The sequence below is a fragment of the Mytilus californianus genome, unplaced genomic scaffold (assembly GCF_021869535.1).
Source record: "Mytilus californianus isolate M0D057914Y unplaced genomic scaffold, xbMytCali1.0.p SCAF_7, whole genome shotgun sequence".
NCBI classification, from domain to species: Eukaryota; Metazoa; Mollusca; class Bivalvia; order Mytilida; family Mytilidae; genus Mytilus; species Mytilus californianus.
This window is the reverse complement of record NW_026262723.1, coordinates 46,358,560-46,376,176: the sequence shown is the minus strand read 5'-3', so window position 1 is coordinate 46,376,176 and position 17,617 is coordinate 46,358,560. Positions and strand designations below refer to the sequence as shown.

General features: G+C 32.7%; 1 protein-coding gene across 1 annotated transcript in view; it reads right to left on the bottom strand.

Moving 5' to 3' along the window:
- LOC127709118 (Ig-like and fibronectin type-III domain-containing protein 2) overlaps positions 1 to 17,617 on the bottom strand; it is a 240,951-nt gene that overhangs the window by 71,319 nt on the left and 152,015 nt on the right. The window contains exons 27-28 of the mRNA XM_052214467.1: positions 11,365 to 11,622; positions 9,730 to 10,017 (exon numbers count right to left, since the gene is read on the bottom strand). Of these exons, the coding sequence (XP_052070427.1) occupies positions 9,730 to 10,017; positions 11,365 to 11,622 (546 nt within the window). The remainder of the gene's footprint in view (positions 1 to 9,729; positions 10,018 to 11,364; positions 11,623 to 17,617) is intronic.

Genomic DNA, 17,617 nt, shown 5'->3' with positions numbered 1-17,617 from the left:
AAAAAAAATTAAAAAAAAAATTTATTTTACCCCGGTTTTTTGCTTTTGTGCAATACACTATGCTGTTGAATATTAACCCCCCAAAAAAATATTTGAAGAAAAAAAAAATTGGTAAAAATCGTCATCAAAGAACAATAACTCCAATAAGGAGTCGACTGAAGATTTCGACCAAGTCAGACTTATTTGTAGAACTTGTTTTGCTGATCATTTTTGCATTTTAAAGTTTCTCCCTACCTATTATAGTTTTCAAGATAATAGGCAACAAGAGGCTGTCAGAGTGACAGCAAACCGGATTTTCCTGCAGAGGTCGAACCCTGAACAGTTGAGCAAGTATGGACACAACATTTAAGCTTAAAACAGCTCTGAATTTGGATTGTGATTGAATATTTGACACAGCATAGGTTTCTGACACAGAAAGAATGTGGTCTAAGAACTTGAATTTTTTTAATTTACCTATTATGGTCCAATGTCCAAAATCTAAGTCCATGGTTAGAATCAGCATATCAAAGAACCCCAAGAATTCAATTTTTGATGAAATCAAATAAAAGTTTAATTTAGGACCCTTTGAACCTCAATGTGGACCAATTTGATAAAGGAACCCAAAATACAAAATCTCTAAATACATGGTTAGATTCAGCATTTCAAAGAACCCTATATATATTCAATTTATGCTGAAATGAAACAGTTTAATTTTGGACCCCGATTTGGACCAACTTGAAAACTGGGCCCAAAATCAAAAATAAATCTGTCACTCCAATTAAAATTTTGTTAGTTGATAATTACCAAATGTTTGTTATCTTGATAAAAGTCGGAAATTATTGCATGAATAAATTAATAGTAAATATATTGTCCTAATCCAAATACATGTACAAATGTGTATATTTAGTTAATTGTAAAAATCTATTATACAAATTGTGTGTAGTTTTATAGGAAGAATAAAAATAGATCATTATCTGCAAATCTGGACTCCCAAACAGGATTAAGTAAAAATGAAAGAACCTTGGTGAGCGCGCTCACATACCCCACGTCCCCACATTGTCATTGGAGAAATGAAATAAGTGTAAGAAAAAAAAATTGTGTCATTGAAGAAATGAAATAAGTGTAAGAAAAAAAAATTGTATCAGCAAAAAAAACTGAATCACAATTTCCTGTCAATATGCACATCTACATAGTATGTCCTTATTATCTACACAGTTTCATGAAATTCTGTTGTGTGGTTTGAGAGGAGTTGCGATGACAAAAGGTTGCAGTAGTATATTGGGCAAATAAGTTCAAAGGGGCGTAACTCCTGGGAAAAAAATTGAATCGTAATTTCCTGTTGATATGCACATCTACGTAGTATGTCCTTATTATCTGAAAAGGTTTCATGAAATTCTGTTGTGTGGTTTGAGAGGAGTTGCGATGACAAAAGATTGCAGTAGTATATTGGGCAAATAAGTTCAAAGGGGTGTAACTCCTGGAAAAAAAATTGAATCGTTATTTCCTGTCGATATGCACATCTACGTAGTATGTCCTTATTATCTGAAAAGGTTTCATGAAATTCTGTTGTGTGGTTTGAGAGGAGTTGCGATGACAAAAGGTTGCAGTAGTATATTGGGCAAATAAGTTCAAAGGGGCGTAACTCCTGGAAAAAAATTGAATCGTAATTTCCTGTCGATATGCATATCTACATAGTATGTCCTTATTATCTGAAAAGGTTTCATGAAATTCTGTTGTGTGGTTTGAGAGGAGTTGCGATGACAAAAGGTTGCAGTAGTATATTGGGCAAATAAGTTCAAAGGGGCGTAACTCCTGGAAAAAAAATTGAATTGTAATTTCCTGTCGATATGCACATCTACGTAGTATGTCCTTATTATCTGAAAAGGTTTCATGAAATTCTGTTGTGTGGTTTGAGGAGTTGCGATGACAAACTGTTGCAGTAGTACATTAAAGTCAATAAGTTCAAAGGGGCGTAACTCCTAGAAAAAGAATTGAATCGTAATTTCCTGTCGATATGCACAACTACATAGTATGTCCTTATTATCTAAAAAGGTTTCGTGAAATTCTGTTGTGTGGTTTGAGAGGAGTTGCGATGACAAGAAACAGGACTGACGGACTGACGGACGGACGGTCAAAAACATTATACCCTCCGCAACTGGTTGCGTGGGGTATAATTAAACATTAACACACACAACAAAAAGAAAATACCACATAACAACTGTGACATCTACCTTCAAAACACACAACTTTAAAAAAATAGTTATAAAGAAATTTTTGACAACTCCTGACTAAAATCAATTGAACAGATACAATCATTGATAGACTTATAATTTACACCTTTTCTGTTCAAAGAGTAATAACTCATAATAAAAACAAGAGACCAAATGACATAGAAATAACTTATTTATAACACCATTTCTGTTCAAAGGGAAATAACTCAAAATCATATAATAAGAATTACATTTGCTACTGAAAGGTCTACAACTCAACAACGAGAACAGCTAAAATTGTGAAAATTGAACTTGACCTTCAGTTGATCACAGGAAACAACATATCTAAATTTGAAAAGATTTCGTCAAAGCGGTTTCAGGTTATTGAATGGACACTGTTTGGCAGCCACCGCGGTACATCCCCAAATCAATAACAGACTTTTCTTTCGAAAATCAGGTTAAAAATGAAAAAAAATGTCATTTTAGGGCAATAACTCCTATAAGTAGTCGTCTGACAGTTTTGACGTATATAACCAATTGGTAGAGCTCAACATTCTGAACATTGTTGCCCTCGTCAGATTTTCTCTTTTTATAACGGTTTTCAAAATAATAGACAAAACTTGCATTTTACCCCTATGTTCTATTTTTAGCCATGTCAGCCATCTTGGTGAGGACTTGGGGTCATCAGAGTCGATCGGACACATTTTTTAAACTAGATACCCTAATGATGATTGTGGCCAAGTTTGGATAAATAGTAGTTTCAGAGAAGATTTTTGTAAAAGTTAATGACGACAGACGACAACGGACAACAAGTGATGAGAAAAGCTCACTTGGCCCTTCGGCCCTGTGAGATAAAAATAAGAAGATGTGGTATGTTTGCCAATAAGACAACTAACTATCCAACTATCTAAGCTCATACTTTATGGTTAATTTCATAAGATTGATCAAGAAATTTTTTGAAATAAAATCCCAAAAGCAAAAGTTTGACATACATAAGAAGGGTACACAACAACTCACACCGTTACCAACTTGTAATCATTTTTTTTTTTGGTAGCATTATTTATGTATCATTTTATTGCTTATAATAGTTATTTTGTATTTAAATTAATCTAGTGATACAACTTTCTTAAAAGAAACCACGGTAAACATCATAGCAGTGGTTTAATCATTATTTCAAACATGAACCATGTCAACTTTTAATACAGTAGACTCCGGCAAATCAGATACTCAAAATGTCAGCAAAAAATATCCCATTATTCGATATATTCAATTAGGCGATAAAAGTATATTCATTCATTGAATAATCTGCAATAATGAGTTGACCTAATCCTGAGATGTAACTAGCCATGACCACTGATTTCCCCCTAATAGTCTTTGTTAAATTTGCACTTTTTAAAAAATTGTGCAGAGTTTATCTTTGTTTCAAATAAAGAAATACTTGGCATGAGTAAAGTTTTATCCTGTTCAGTACTATAGACAAAATTTCACATAACATTTCATTGCATATAAGACAATAACCCTCAATGGTAGTTAACCAATCAAATTTTCACCCCTTTTTTTCCTGTGTACAAGCTTTAGTAACCATGTAACCTCAAGTTTCCAAAATATTCTATAGAAACACCAAATAAAATAAATTGCTTCACCAAGCACAGCTGGATACGACTGCAGAGTTCCAACCCTGAACAGTTGGGGCAAAAATGGACACAATATTTACGCTTGATACAGATCTGAATTTGGATTGTAATTAAATATTTGACACATAATAGGTTTCTGACACAGAATAACTGTAGTCAAAGAACTTAGAATTGGTTATATGATTTGAATTTATATTCAATTTCTTGCTTTTGTGCAATACACTGTGCTGTTGTGCAATACTTTGTAAATCTGTTTTCAGACCATATACAAAGAATTTGCAATTGTGACACACAATTTTTCTGTGGAAAATTGACAATTTTTCTTTTCTTTTTAATTTCTGAAATCTTGATAAAAAAATTGTCCCCATCCCCCTCCAATTTCCCCCCCCCCCCCCCCCCCCCCCCCAATTTTATATTTTTAATCCCCTCCCCCTTTTTCCAAAAAAAAAATCTTTCCCTCAAGATATGGTCATAATCTCAATTCAAATTTCCAATGGAGTTTGCAACCATCAAAACCCATTTAAATACATCATAAAAGTATTGAAATAGAAAATGACATACATAATCATGGCTAAAATTAATATACCTTCATTAGCATTTAATAGTAACTTCTAAAAATAAATTGACAGCTAATCACCTCAAGACAATACAACATTTCTTTATAACAAAACCATTGTAAAGGAGGTAACTCTTAATGCTAAAAAAAACCCAAACAAATTATATTGATCACAAATAAACAATTCTGAGTATGAAAATTTATAACCACTGAACCCTTTGATATACACTATTATTAATTTATATATACTTCCATCACAGTATTAAATTTTGATGTTTCTAGAAACAGCTAAAAAATAATTCATACTAGAACTAGCTGACAACTTTACATAATTTAAAAGCAATGTAAGGGAGGTAATTCAAATATAACATTGTAATTATTATCTTTTAAATTTTATTTAATGTTTACTAAATCAAACAAAAACAAATTTTATAGCCTTAGGGACCAAAATTTGGACCAATTAGAAAATGGGCCCAACAACCAAATACACAGTTAGATTCAGCATAGGAAAAAAATTGTATTACTAATAGCATGAAAAATTGTAATACTTATAGCAAAAAGTCCAATCATAAAGAATCAATCTTTCTCAAAATCAAAATCCCAAAATATTGTTCTCTTCTATATACTGTAAAATATCATGAATCAATAAAATGCTATCCCTTATATAATGCTTAATGGTCCAATATCTATTTCATAGAGATCCAAAGACTATACTTAAGTAATTGTCCATTAACCAGGAAACCCTTGTTTTCCCCCCTTTTTTGCCCCTAATTCCTAAACGGTTTGAGCCATAACCCCCCAAAGCCAATCCTAACCATCCCTTTGTGATATGGAAACTTGTGGTATAATTTCAGTGAGATCCATACACTGTTCCACAAGTTATTTTCTGGAAACTAGAAAAATGCTTATTTGGGCCCCTTTTTGGCTCCTAATTCCTAAACTGTTGAGACCATAACCCCCAAAATCAATCCCAACCTTCCTTTTGTGGTTTTAAACCTTGTGTTTAAATTTCATAGATTTCTATCTACTTATACTAAAGTTATTGTCCGTAAACCAAATGTCTTCGGACGACACTTACGCCGACGACGACATGATACCAATATATGACCGCAAAATTATTTGCGGTCGTATAAAAATAATGGTGCTTTGAAACACCCAAGATATATGTTTATGACTCAGAATTTTTTTACTGCAATGAAATGTAGGATTAATTTCCTACAGCTGTCAAATTCAAGGGAATATTTTTTTTCGACCCTTTTTAGTATGCAACCGGATGTAGCGTACTATGATTTGATGGTATTACACCTATAATATCAAATTAAGATAGGAACCTCAGATCTATTATACTAGGCTTTTTATCATGGCTGATGGTAACAATATTGCTACTTGTTCATGAATATATCTTTATATATATATTATCCCAAAGCTTGGTTTTTACAACATTAAAGGCATACATTTTCTTTCCATGAAAGATGGGGATTGTACAAATATAACTAAACAGACTTTGATATTCAAAGTGTTGCATTTATTCTGAAATGTGTGCATTAACTGAAATACTAAACCTTCTATGTTTTATGTTTATTTCAAATCAACCCAATCTAATTTTGAAGGTCTATTATCCACTATAAGGATCACTAATTAGTATACATTGTATTGTATAATTATAACTATTCAGCATGTCTATCAAATAAATTGCTGTTCAAACAATTTAAGTAAGTAAGAAAGTACATGTAAGTCAGCAAAACTTTATTTTGACTCAGCATATTGACAAACAATTTAAACCTAAGCTCTGATGAGCTTTTCACCAAATAAAGCATCACATAATCATTTTTAAAAAACAAATTATGATTGCATCAGATTACTGATCAATAAAGTTCTACCTTCTTTATTGTGTGTTGTTAATCTTTATATATTATACTAGAACACACCCGCGAAATCGCGGGTATTTAGAGCTTGGTTGAAAGTATGTATACTGTTGTAGGATGAATTTTTGTAAAAGATTTTATGTCTGGAGAATTTCAGAAAAGGTATCAAACTGATTCATAGGCACATGGAAACAGAACAATTATTTTAAGCCCTCTCCATTTTTTCCAAAGTCCGTTATTTTTTTGTTCTTTGTTAAATTCCATGATTTTCGCGTTTCTGTATACTATGAACATACATACAATATAAATAAAGTGTATTTACTATTAACTATCAATTCCAAGTTTCTTCTCCACAGCGATCACTGCTATATTATATAGAGAGTCTCTATATATTATAGGGTTATAATCATAGTATACATGCAGAATAACGCGAAAATAATTGTCCTGTCCCTGAGTAATTATGAAAATTATGTTTAAAGTGGAGAGTAAAGGGGAGGGGTATCTGCACAGAAGAACGCGAAATAAAATTGCCATTTCTCGATGAGCGAACAATTAAAAATTTCTTGCACGTTGATCTTTTTATCGATTTCAAGTAACACGGTGAATAATGAACCTTTTTCACGGCTGCATGTGAAATAAAAAGTGGCAAAACACGTTGCACGAAAATAACCCTTTACCCCCTCTTTTAAAGTTTAAAATCGGAAGTTTTGGGTATGACTTAAAAGTTGGTCTGATGACGGAAACAATATCCAGACGCCTTTTTCTTCGTTTTTCTCCCAAAATAACTCAAACTGAATAATCATATGAATGGATGACAAATGCGACTATGCATAGTACCTATAGGACACAGAGGCATGATGATTAATTTATTGGGGAAGGAAGAGAAGCGACACACAAAATGAGGTCTTCTCGTTTAATAGTATAGATGATAGAACATAACTACTCTATTGATTTTTATAGTTTGTTCTTATGTTGTAATGTTACACCACTGTCCCAGGTTAAGGGGAGGATTTGGTGCCAGCAAACTAGTTTAACCCAGCCACATTCTATATGTGCCTGTCACAAGTCTGGAGCCTGTAGTTCAGTGGTTGTTGGTTGTTCATGTCTGTCATATTTGTTCTTCGTAAATTGTTTTGTTATAAATTAGGCTGTATGTTTTCTCAATTAAATTGTTTCATATTTTTCATGTCAGGGCCTTTTATAGCTGACTATACAGTATGGCTTTTTCTCATTGTTGAAGGCAATATGGTTGCCTACAAATTCTTACATCCACTCCATTTGAACTTTGGTGGATAGTTGTCTCATTGACAATCATACCACACCTTAGTTTTATATGCATATGAATAATATCTTACTTTTTATATATTATATGATTGAAAATAACTACATGTACTATACTGCATATAAATAATATTCAAAAATTGGTAGAAGTATGAGTTGGTTAAGGAAATAGGCGTTGGTAAAAATCGAGTTTGAGTTTGTTGAGTGCAAGTTGGCAAGGTACGAGTTGACATAAGAACAGACAAGATGAACCAATAAGAAAATGAGAAACAGTCCACTGAAGACCCTGACAGATTTATTGACAAAACTGTATCATATCAATTTCTGGCAAAAACAGAAGCTGTTTGAACAACATTTATGATACTATTATTTCTGATCCTTTTCCAAGTTTCTCCTATCAATTCTCATTAAATGTGTCTCAGTAATTTATAAAAGTGAATACACAAGATGTGCAAATACCTATTAATGTCAATGGATAATTTTGTTAGTAACATCAGAATAAATCACTGAAAGAAATCTCTGTATTACTGAAAAATTATTACACCAGGATTTTAGATATCACAAACTTGTCAAATCATTTACTAAATTTTATCATCGGTACAAGGACATCAGTCGTAAATATAAATCAACGTGCACACATCTTATACGTTTAGGTAATTCACATCCAATCTTTTATGGTAATATTCTATACAAAGCACAAAAATGTCGACATTCACCTCAAAAGCTAACCAAACCTTTAAACAGACTGTTGTCAGGTCATTACAGATGAAATTAATATTGATTCACTCATAGGGTCTTTGCATCAGAAATAAACACATTTATTCTAAAACCAGTCGTTGGCATGATAAGGGTTATGTTCTTCTATTTTATGATGGTATGATACTAAACCCTTAACGGGAGGGATTGTGCTTGGTTTTCATATGATGAAGACATAATCTTTCAGTTTAATTGAGGTCTGGAGCTGGCATGTCAGTAACTGCTAGTAGTCCTTTGTTAATTTATGTTGATCATTGTCATTTTGCTTAGTTTGTTCTGTTACCTATTCTGACATCGGACTTGGACTTCATTTAAACTGAGTTTGACTGTGCATACTGCAGTGTGTTTGTTTATTCTCCATTAACCAGAGGTATAGGGGAGGATTGAGATCCCACAAAACATGTTTAACCCCGCCACATTTTTGTGCCTGTCCCAAGTCAGGAACCTCTGGTCTTTGTTGGTCTTGTATGTTTTGTTTTTTTTTGGTTCATTTATATGTTTCAGTTTTTAGTGTGACGTCCATTTACGCTTAACTAGTACACATTTTTGCTTAGGGGCCAGCTGAAGCACGCTTCTGGGTGCAGGATTTTCACGCCACATTGAAGACCCATTGGTGGCCTTGGGCTGTTTTCTGTTCTTTGGTCGGGTTGTTGTCTCTTTGACACATTCCCAGTTTCTATTCTCAATATTATAACCTAATAGAAAAATCCTTCATTTTTGATCAATGTCTGGAATTGTACAACAATAAGGCTCCCACTCCCAGGAGTGTGAATCGCTGACAGGTATTTCTGCCAAAATTTTTGGATGCAATGCAACAAGATTATTAGGTAATAATAAGAAGAAGGTGGATCTTGACATTCTGAGCTTGTTTGCCCATGTTAAATTTTCTCAAATCTACTATGGTTTTCAAGATAAGATAATTAATGCTTTTTACCATTATATATTTTTTTAGCCAGAAAAAAAACACATACTTTATACTAGATATCCTAAGGATCATTCACTCCAAATGGTTCTGTGGTTTCAGAAGAGAAGATATTTAAAATTTTTTATGATGGACGACGATACACACCAAGTGAACACACTTTTTTCTCCTTTTGCAGTGTGAACTTAAAATTTAACATTGAATTGTATTCAGCAATGGAACACATTTGTTTATAATTGTGCATTTATAGATGAATCTATTTTTATAACAGATTGAATCATATTCCATGCACAACTTACGTAATTAGTTTTCTTTGCAAGTCTGGTTATTCAAATACTTATTATTATTATTTTGTAACTTGAGTATCTGATTACAACATATCATTAATAAATTCCATGAAATTGGCTGGATACAATCTAAAGAATGTTAACCTCAATACACTCTTGTTGTTGGAACTATTAAAGGTAGTGATAGACCCTGGAAGATATAGATATCAAGCCTGTAGCATAAGGGTTTAAATACGTACTCTTTAGTGATAATTGTCCAACAGCATATCCAAACTTGTTTGTACCATTACATTCATATCTACCAAACATCTCTGAACGGATATTGTGGATCAGTAGGGTGTCCGACATGGTTCCATCGGCATTAAAAACAACATGGGTTGTAGTTGGATACCTTGCTGGGACAGGTTTCTCATTTCTTTTCCATGTCACTTGTAGTGGTAGACCATTAAATATACATTTAAGATAAGCAGTCTTTGCTGCATCTGGTTCTACATGGTCACTAAATACTTGCAAAATTTCAGGTTTGTCTGAAAATATAAATAAATTTGAAAACAAAGTGTGTGTGGCCACAAACACCTACTGCCACCATATTAGCATTGTTTTGCTCCTAAGAAGAGACAAAGTTGTTGACATTTGCATCTGTCCTCAATTTATAGTGTGAAATCAAGAGTTATAGTGCTTGCTGAATATTTTGTATGAAATTTTCATGCAATTTGTAAGGATTCATGCAATGGGCTATTTTCGTGATCACAAATGCCCAATGGAAACAAGAGGTAAATTTATATATTTCATGCTTTATTATATAGCTTGATGGGATAAATTAGAACTCAGAAATAAATTCACTGTCAAAACATTTTGTTGAATATCAATGAAATGTACATTCAACTGTATATGTCAATAAGTTCAGTGATAAAAAAAAAACAAACATTCATTAGCATAATGTATTTTCATAAGTTAAACACTAACAAAATTTCATAGAAAAGAACTGAACATTTTTGACAATTTTGACGAATTTATTCTTTTACACAACTAGCTTTACTTGCTTTTTAACAAATCTTGAAGTGACTACAATACATATCTTGCATAAAATTGCAGTAACTGAAATAAGCCATGGCAGGGTAAAAATTACTTGCTCTTAGAATACTGTAAGCATTTACTTTACTTGGCAAATGTACATGTTTTTTCATTTTTTTTTTAATCAGTTTCCTATATATATGGTCCTGAAGTGATGGAAAAAATTAAGAATCATTCACTGCATTTTACCATTGGGGTAACAATAATTCTAATGCAATTATTTTGTATCAATGGTTCTGATTAGATGACAATAAGCATAAAATTCTCTATCTCCCTGTCTGTAACTAAGGAAACCGACATTTTGAATTCCGGAATGTATTGACATGTTATTTCTCCAATAATAACCAAAAAAAACTCACATTTTGTACCTAGAAATCTTCTTTTTATCAAATTTTATTACATTCTGAAACGGACAAGAAGCCAGAAAACGCCTGGTGTTTACGTTTGATGCCGGAAGCATACTTATGATGTCACCTAGTTTAGGCGCCTAAGAAGATGACATCATTTCGCGGAATTTTCGTATAATGAAAATTTACACTATAATAATGACTAAAATTGAATGATTTGTTTATTTTGCATTAGAATAGAGATAACTGTATTGCATTTGAAGCTTTGCAGACGTCCATCAGGATTTTTACTGTAGCAAATAACCGTTCACCTGTCTCCGCTACGCGTCGCCAGGTAAATTAATTTGCGACAGTAAAACGTCCGCAAAGCTTCAAATACAATACAGTTATCTCTAAAGTTGTCATACACACATTTTTATTCTGACAAAACACAAGATACCTAGAACTACTTACATCTGACCATAAGATTTAATGTTTTGACCACAGTATCCACAACATTAGGTGCCTGTTTGACAGTACAAGTATACTCTCCTGCATCATCTTTACTAACTGAATCAATGGCAAACTCTCTATTAGTGGTTTTTACTTTGGTTTTGAATGATATTGACACTGTAGCTTCTGGTGCTCCAAACACTTCACATATTAGTCTTACTGGAAGTCCAGAATCTATAACTTTTCGAGGTCGGATATAGAAGTTCACTTCAAATTTATCTGTAAAATTTAAAAAAATATGTTTCAGATGTTGTGTATAACTCTCATTCTTTTTGTTAAGCTACTAATTTTTTATATAAATTGATCTCTTTAGTCTTACATTACAAATCTATTCAATATTAACAAACTGAACTGTGAGCCAAGTAAGAAGCCAACTTTGTTTGCATGGGGTATACATAATCAAATTTGAACTGCATTTTATTGTAGTGATTTTGTAGAGTTTAAATGTCCAACTCAAAAACCACCTTAAGGTATGAAGGATATGCTGTTTTTACCATTTGAAACCATTCAAAGGCAATAAATCTTAAACAATTATTGTTGTATCATTGAAATTCAAATCTGACCAACATTAATGGTAGGTAGTGATGTTGCAAAGTTATAAGGTCCTACTCCTTATCATCTGGAATCTGTAGTTACCATAGATAACGTTTGGGATATAAGTTTGAAATAATAATTACCACAACAAAGTAAATCATTACATCGGATGTGACCTTGAGAGGTCATACCGGTGCTATGTTGCCGCAGAAATTTCCTTGCCGTTAGACTGATTACTGAACGTATTTCGTATAATTACGTGGATATTATCAAGTGCAAAATAACATTCCTTATCGCTTGTTATATATTAATTTCATCAATAAATATTCATGAAAATAAATAAAACCATCACTCTTTACTTTCCATTTAGCATTTAGAAGCTTTTTAACGTTTTACACCTGAATTTTATTTTTGTCTACCAGAAAAACATTCGATGTTAAGCCAACCCTTATTCATATGACCTATGTTGACCTTAACTTGGCAGTCCTCAATGCGCAATCTCATGTTGTCCCTCAAAGGGAAAAGGTCGAACAGAGGAATGTTATCACGGGAATGGAACATGTATTTACAGTTTCTGCCAGAAAAGGGAACAGAAAAGAGGTGCAGACAAGTTATTGTAAATTGAAAATAAATAATGGCGATGAAATTGGTCATTAGAATAACTTAAATAAAATGCTCCGCAGGGCACAGCTTGATACGACCGCAGAGGTCGAACCCTGAACAATTGGGGGAAGTATGGACACAACATTCAAGCTTGATACAGCTTTGGATTTGGATTGTGATTAAATATTTGACACAGCATAGGTTTCTAACACAGATTGAATGTGGTCTTAGAACTTAAAAATTTTAAATTAGACATTCACCTATTATGGTCCAATATCCAAAATCTAAATACATGGTTAGATTCAGCATATCAAAGAACCCCAAGAATTCATTTTTGAAGAAATCAAACAAAGTTTAATTTTGGACCCTTTTGACCTCAATGTGGACAAAGTTGATAACGGGGCCCAAAAATCAAAAATCTAAATACATGGTTAGATTCAGCATATCAAAGAACCCCATATATTCAATTTTTGTTGAAATCAAACAAAGTTTAATTTTGGACCCCGATTTGGACCAACTTGAAAACTGGGCCCATAATCAAAAATCTAAATACATGTTTAGATTCAGCATATCAAAGAACCCTAAGAATTCAATTTTTGTTAAAATCAAACTAAGTTTAATTTTGGACCCTTTGGACCTTAATGTAGACCAATTTGAAAACGGAACCAAAAATTAAGAATCTAAATACACGGTTAGATTCGGCATATCAAAGAACCCCAATAATTCAATTTTTGATGAAATCAAACAAAGTTTAATTTTGGACCCTTTTGACCTCAATGTGGACAAAGTTGATAACGGGGCCCAAAAATCAAAAATCTAAATACATGGTTAGATTCAGCATATCAAAGAACCCCATATATTCAATTTTTGTTGAAATCAAACAAAGTTTAATTTTGGACCCCGATTTGGACCAACTTGAAAACTGGGCCCATAATCAAAATCTAAATACATGTTTAGATTCAGCATATCAAAGAACCCTAAAAATTCAATTTTTGTTAAAATCAAACTAAGTTTAATTTTGGACCCTTTGGACCTCAATGTGGACCAATTTAAAAACGGGGCCCAAAATCCAAAAACTAAATACACGGTTAGATTCAGCATATTAAAGAACCCCATGAAATCAAGAATAAAACCCCATTGAAATTGGTCAAGAAATAAGCAATTTATAGCAAGTATCTTCTTTTGCACAATCCTGTGCTATTAAATATTTCTTGCTATTGCGCAATACTGTACAATTGACAATTTCTTGCTATTGCGCAATATTGTGCTATTGGATATTTCTTGCTATTGCGCAATACTGTGCAATTGAAGATTTCTTGCTATTGCGCAATACTGTGCAATTGAAGATTTCTTGCTATTGTGCAATACTGTGCAATTGAAAATTTCTTGCTATTGCACAATACTTATTATATAATAATTTACACATCCTGTTTGGTGTGTATCTCCTACCATATCATTATAATTTGATTTTAAATATAAATCAGAAATAACCAACTTAAAATGGAAAATTTTAAAAGAAACAAAAAAGGAAAAAAAGAAAAAAAATGAAAAAAAAATAAATCCCCCCCCAAAATTTTTTGAACCCCCATTATGATTCATCACCCCCAAACTCAATCCCAGCCTTCCCTTTGTGGTATGGTACCTTGCAGTACAATTTCAGAGAGATCCATACACTTGAACACAAGTTATTGTCTGGAAACTAGATAAAAATGTGTTTTTTGGCCCCTTTTTGGCCCCAAATTCCTAAACGTTTAGGGCAATTACCCCCAAACTCAAACCCAGCTTTCCCTTTGTGATATGGAACCTTGTAGTACAATTTCAGAAAGATCCATACACTTACACACAAGTTATTGTCATGAAACTAGAAAAATGCTTGTTTTTTGCCCCTTTTTTGGCCCCTAATTCCTAAAATTTGGAGGCAATTACCCCCAAAATCAATCCCAGCATTCCTTTAGTGATATGGAACCTTGTGGTACAATGTCAGAGAGATCCATACACTAACACACAAGTTATGTCTGGAAGTTACAAAAATGCTTATTTTTGGCCCCTTTTTGGCCCCTAATTCCTTTACTGTTATTACCATAACCCCCAAAATCAATCCCAACCTTCCTTTTGTGGTATTGAACCTTGTGGTAAAATTTCATAAAGATACATTCACTTAAACCAAAGGTAGAGTGCAAAAACCAATGTGTCTTCGGACGACGACGACGCCAACGTCATACCAATATACGACCACAAAAATTTTTTTGCGGTCGTATAAAAACCTGTCACGCAGGCAAAGTCACATAGAAGTAGGCGAAAATACGATGGTTTTCGAAATGTTTACATTTTTTAATTATTCCAGATCATATGAAAACAATTCACGACATGTTCAAATCGTTATTGTCCAAAATACGTTTATTTATTTACGGGCAGTGGAAATTAAAAATCAACTCTTACAATTTAATATTATTCTTCCGGTGTATCCTTCATGATGGCCCCAATAAAATTCACAAACACATGTATATATTATCAGCATTGTTTTGTCATACAAATGTAATAAACAGCTACACCATGAGCGCATGATACGCCCTTCACTTTTTCAAAGAATAAAGTTCAATAACTTCTCAATGTCATATTAGAAATTCATAAAAAACTAAAGGCAGGTTATCTTGATATATATAAACCAGTCACCAAAGTTTCATGATAACTGCTCAAAGCATTGTACAATAAAATGCTTCGCTGGGGCGCAGCTTGATACGACCGCAGAGGTCGAACCCTGAACAGTTGGGGCAAGTATGGACACAACATTCAAGCTTGATACAGCTCTGAATTTGGATTGTTATTAAATATTTGACACAGCATAGGTTTCTGACACAGAAAGAATGTGGTCTAAGAACTTGAATTTTTTTAATTTACCTATTATGGTCCAATGTCCAAAATCAAAATACATGGTTAGATTCAGCATATCAAAGAACCCCATATATTCAATTTTTGTTAAAATCAAACAAAGTTTAATTTTGGACCCCAACTTGGACAAACTTGAAAACTGGGCCCATAATCAAAAATCTAAACACATGTTTAGATTCAGCATTCAATTTTTGTTAAAATCGAACTAAGTTTAATTTTGGACCCTTTGGACCTCAATGAAGACCAATTTAAAAAACGGGACCCAAATTAAACATCTAAAAACACGATTAGATTTGGCATATCAAAGAACCCAAATAATTCAATTTTTGATGAAGTTTAATTTTGGACCCTTTTGACCTCAATATGAACCAATTTGATAGCGGGGCCTACAAATAAAAAATCTAAATACATGGTTAGATTCAGCATATCAAAGAACATCATATATTCAATTTTTGTTGAACTCAAACAAAGTTTAATTTTGGACCCCAATTTGGACCAACTTGAAAACTGGGCCCATAATCAAAAATCTAAATACATGTTTAGATTCAGCATATCAAAGAAACCCAAGAAATCAATTTTTGCTAAAATCAAACTAAGTTTAATTTTGGACCCTTTGGACCTTAATGTAGACCAATTTAAAAAACGGGACTTAAAATTAAAAATCATAAACTCGGTTAGATTTGGAATATCAAAGAACCCCATATATTCAATTTTTGATGAAATCAAACAAAGTTTAATTTTGGACCCCAATTTGGACCAACTTGAAAACTGGGCCAAAAATCAAAAATCTAAATACATGTTTAGATTCTGCATATCAAAGAACCTCATATATTCAATTTTTGCTAAAATCAAACAAAGTTTAATTTTGGACCCTTTGGACCTTAATGTAGACCATTTTGAAAACTGGACCCAAAATTAAAAATCTAAATACACTGTTAGATTCGGCATAACAAATAAATAAATGTGATCAAAGATTTTACAAATCTAATGCGCCATACTGTGCAATTAAAGATTACTTCTTGAAATTTTTCAATATTTGAAATTTGAAAAAAAAATAATATTTGAAGAATAATTCTTTTTAATTTCTGAAATCTGAATTGAGAAAAAATTGACCCCCCACAATTTCTTTTTATCCCCCCCCTTTTTTCCCCAAAAAAATTCTTTCCCTCAAGATATGGTCATAATCTCAATTCAAATTTCCAATGGAGTTGGCAACAATAATTACCCATTTAAATTTACCATAGTGCTAACTTAATCTATTTTATAATAGAATTAAAAATATAGTGTCAAATCTTTCATATGGATTTTTTTGTAAAAAAAAATGATGCAACATTTGCAGATATTTTTACTGGTCTTCCTTTATAAATATGCATTTCTTTAAACATAATTTAAAAGCAGTGTAAGGGAAGTAACCAAAACGTTGTATTTGGATTACCTCCCTTACACTGTTTTAAATTATCTTTATTGTTCATTAACCATTACTTTATACATAATTTAAAAGCAGTGTAAGGGAGATAATTTCAATGATGTATTTGATTTTTCTCCCTTACACTGCTTTAAATTATGTTTTGTACTAAAGTATTTGTCCATTAACCAGGACAACCTTGTTTTTCCCCCTTTTTTGCCCCTAATTCCTAAACGGTTTGAGCCATAACCCCCCCCCCAAAGCAAATCCTAACCATCCCTTTGTGGTATGGAAACTTGTAGTATAATTTCAGAGAGATCCATACACCGTTCCACAGTTACTGTCTGGAAACTAGAAAATGCTTATTTTTGGCCCCTTTTTGGCCCCTAATTCCTTAACTGTTGGTACCATAACCTCCAAAATCAATCCCAACCTTCCTTTTGTGGTATTTAACCTTATGGTAAAATTTCAAAAAGATCCATTCACTTAAACTAAAGTTAGAGTGCGAAAACCAATGTGTCTTCGGACGACGACGCCGGACGACGACGACGACGACGACGCCAACATCATACCAATATACGACCACAAAATTTTTTTGCGGTCGTATAAAAACTGGGAAAATTTTAGAAAATCTCCCTTTTTTTAATGAATAAAACCCCATAACTCGGAAAAGAAAATCTAAAATTTATAAAATTCAAAAGGGAGCTCATCACAATAGATATAAACAATTCACCAAAGTTTCTTGTAAATTGGTGAAAGTGTTTTTGAGTTATTGTCCGAAAA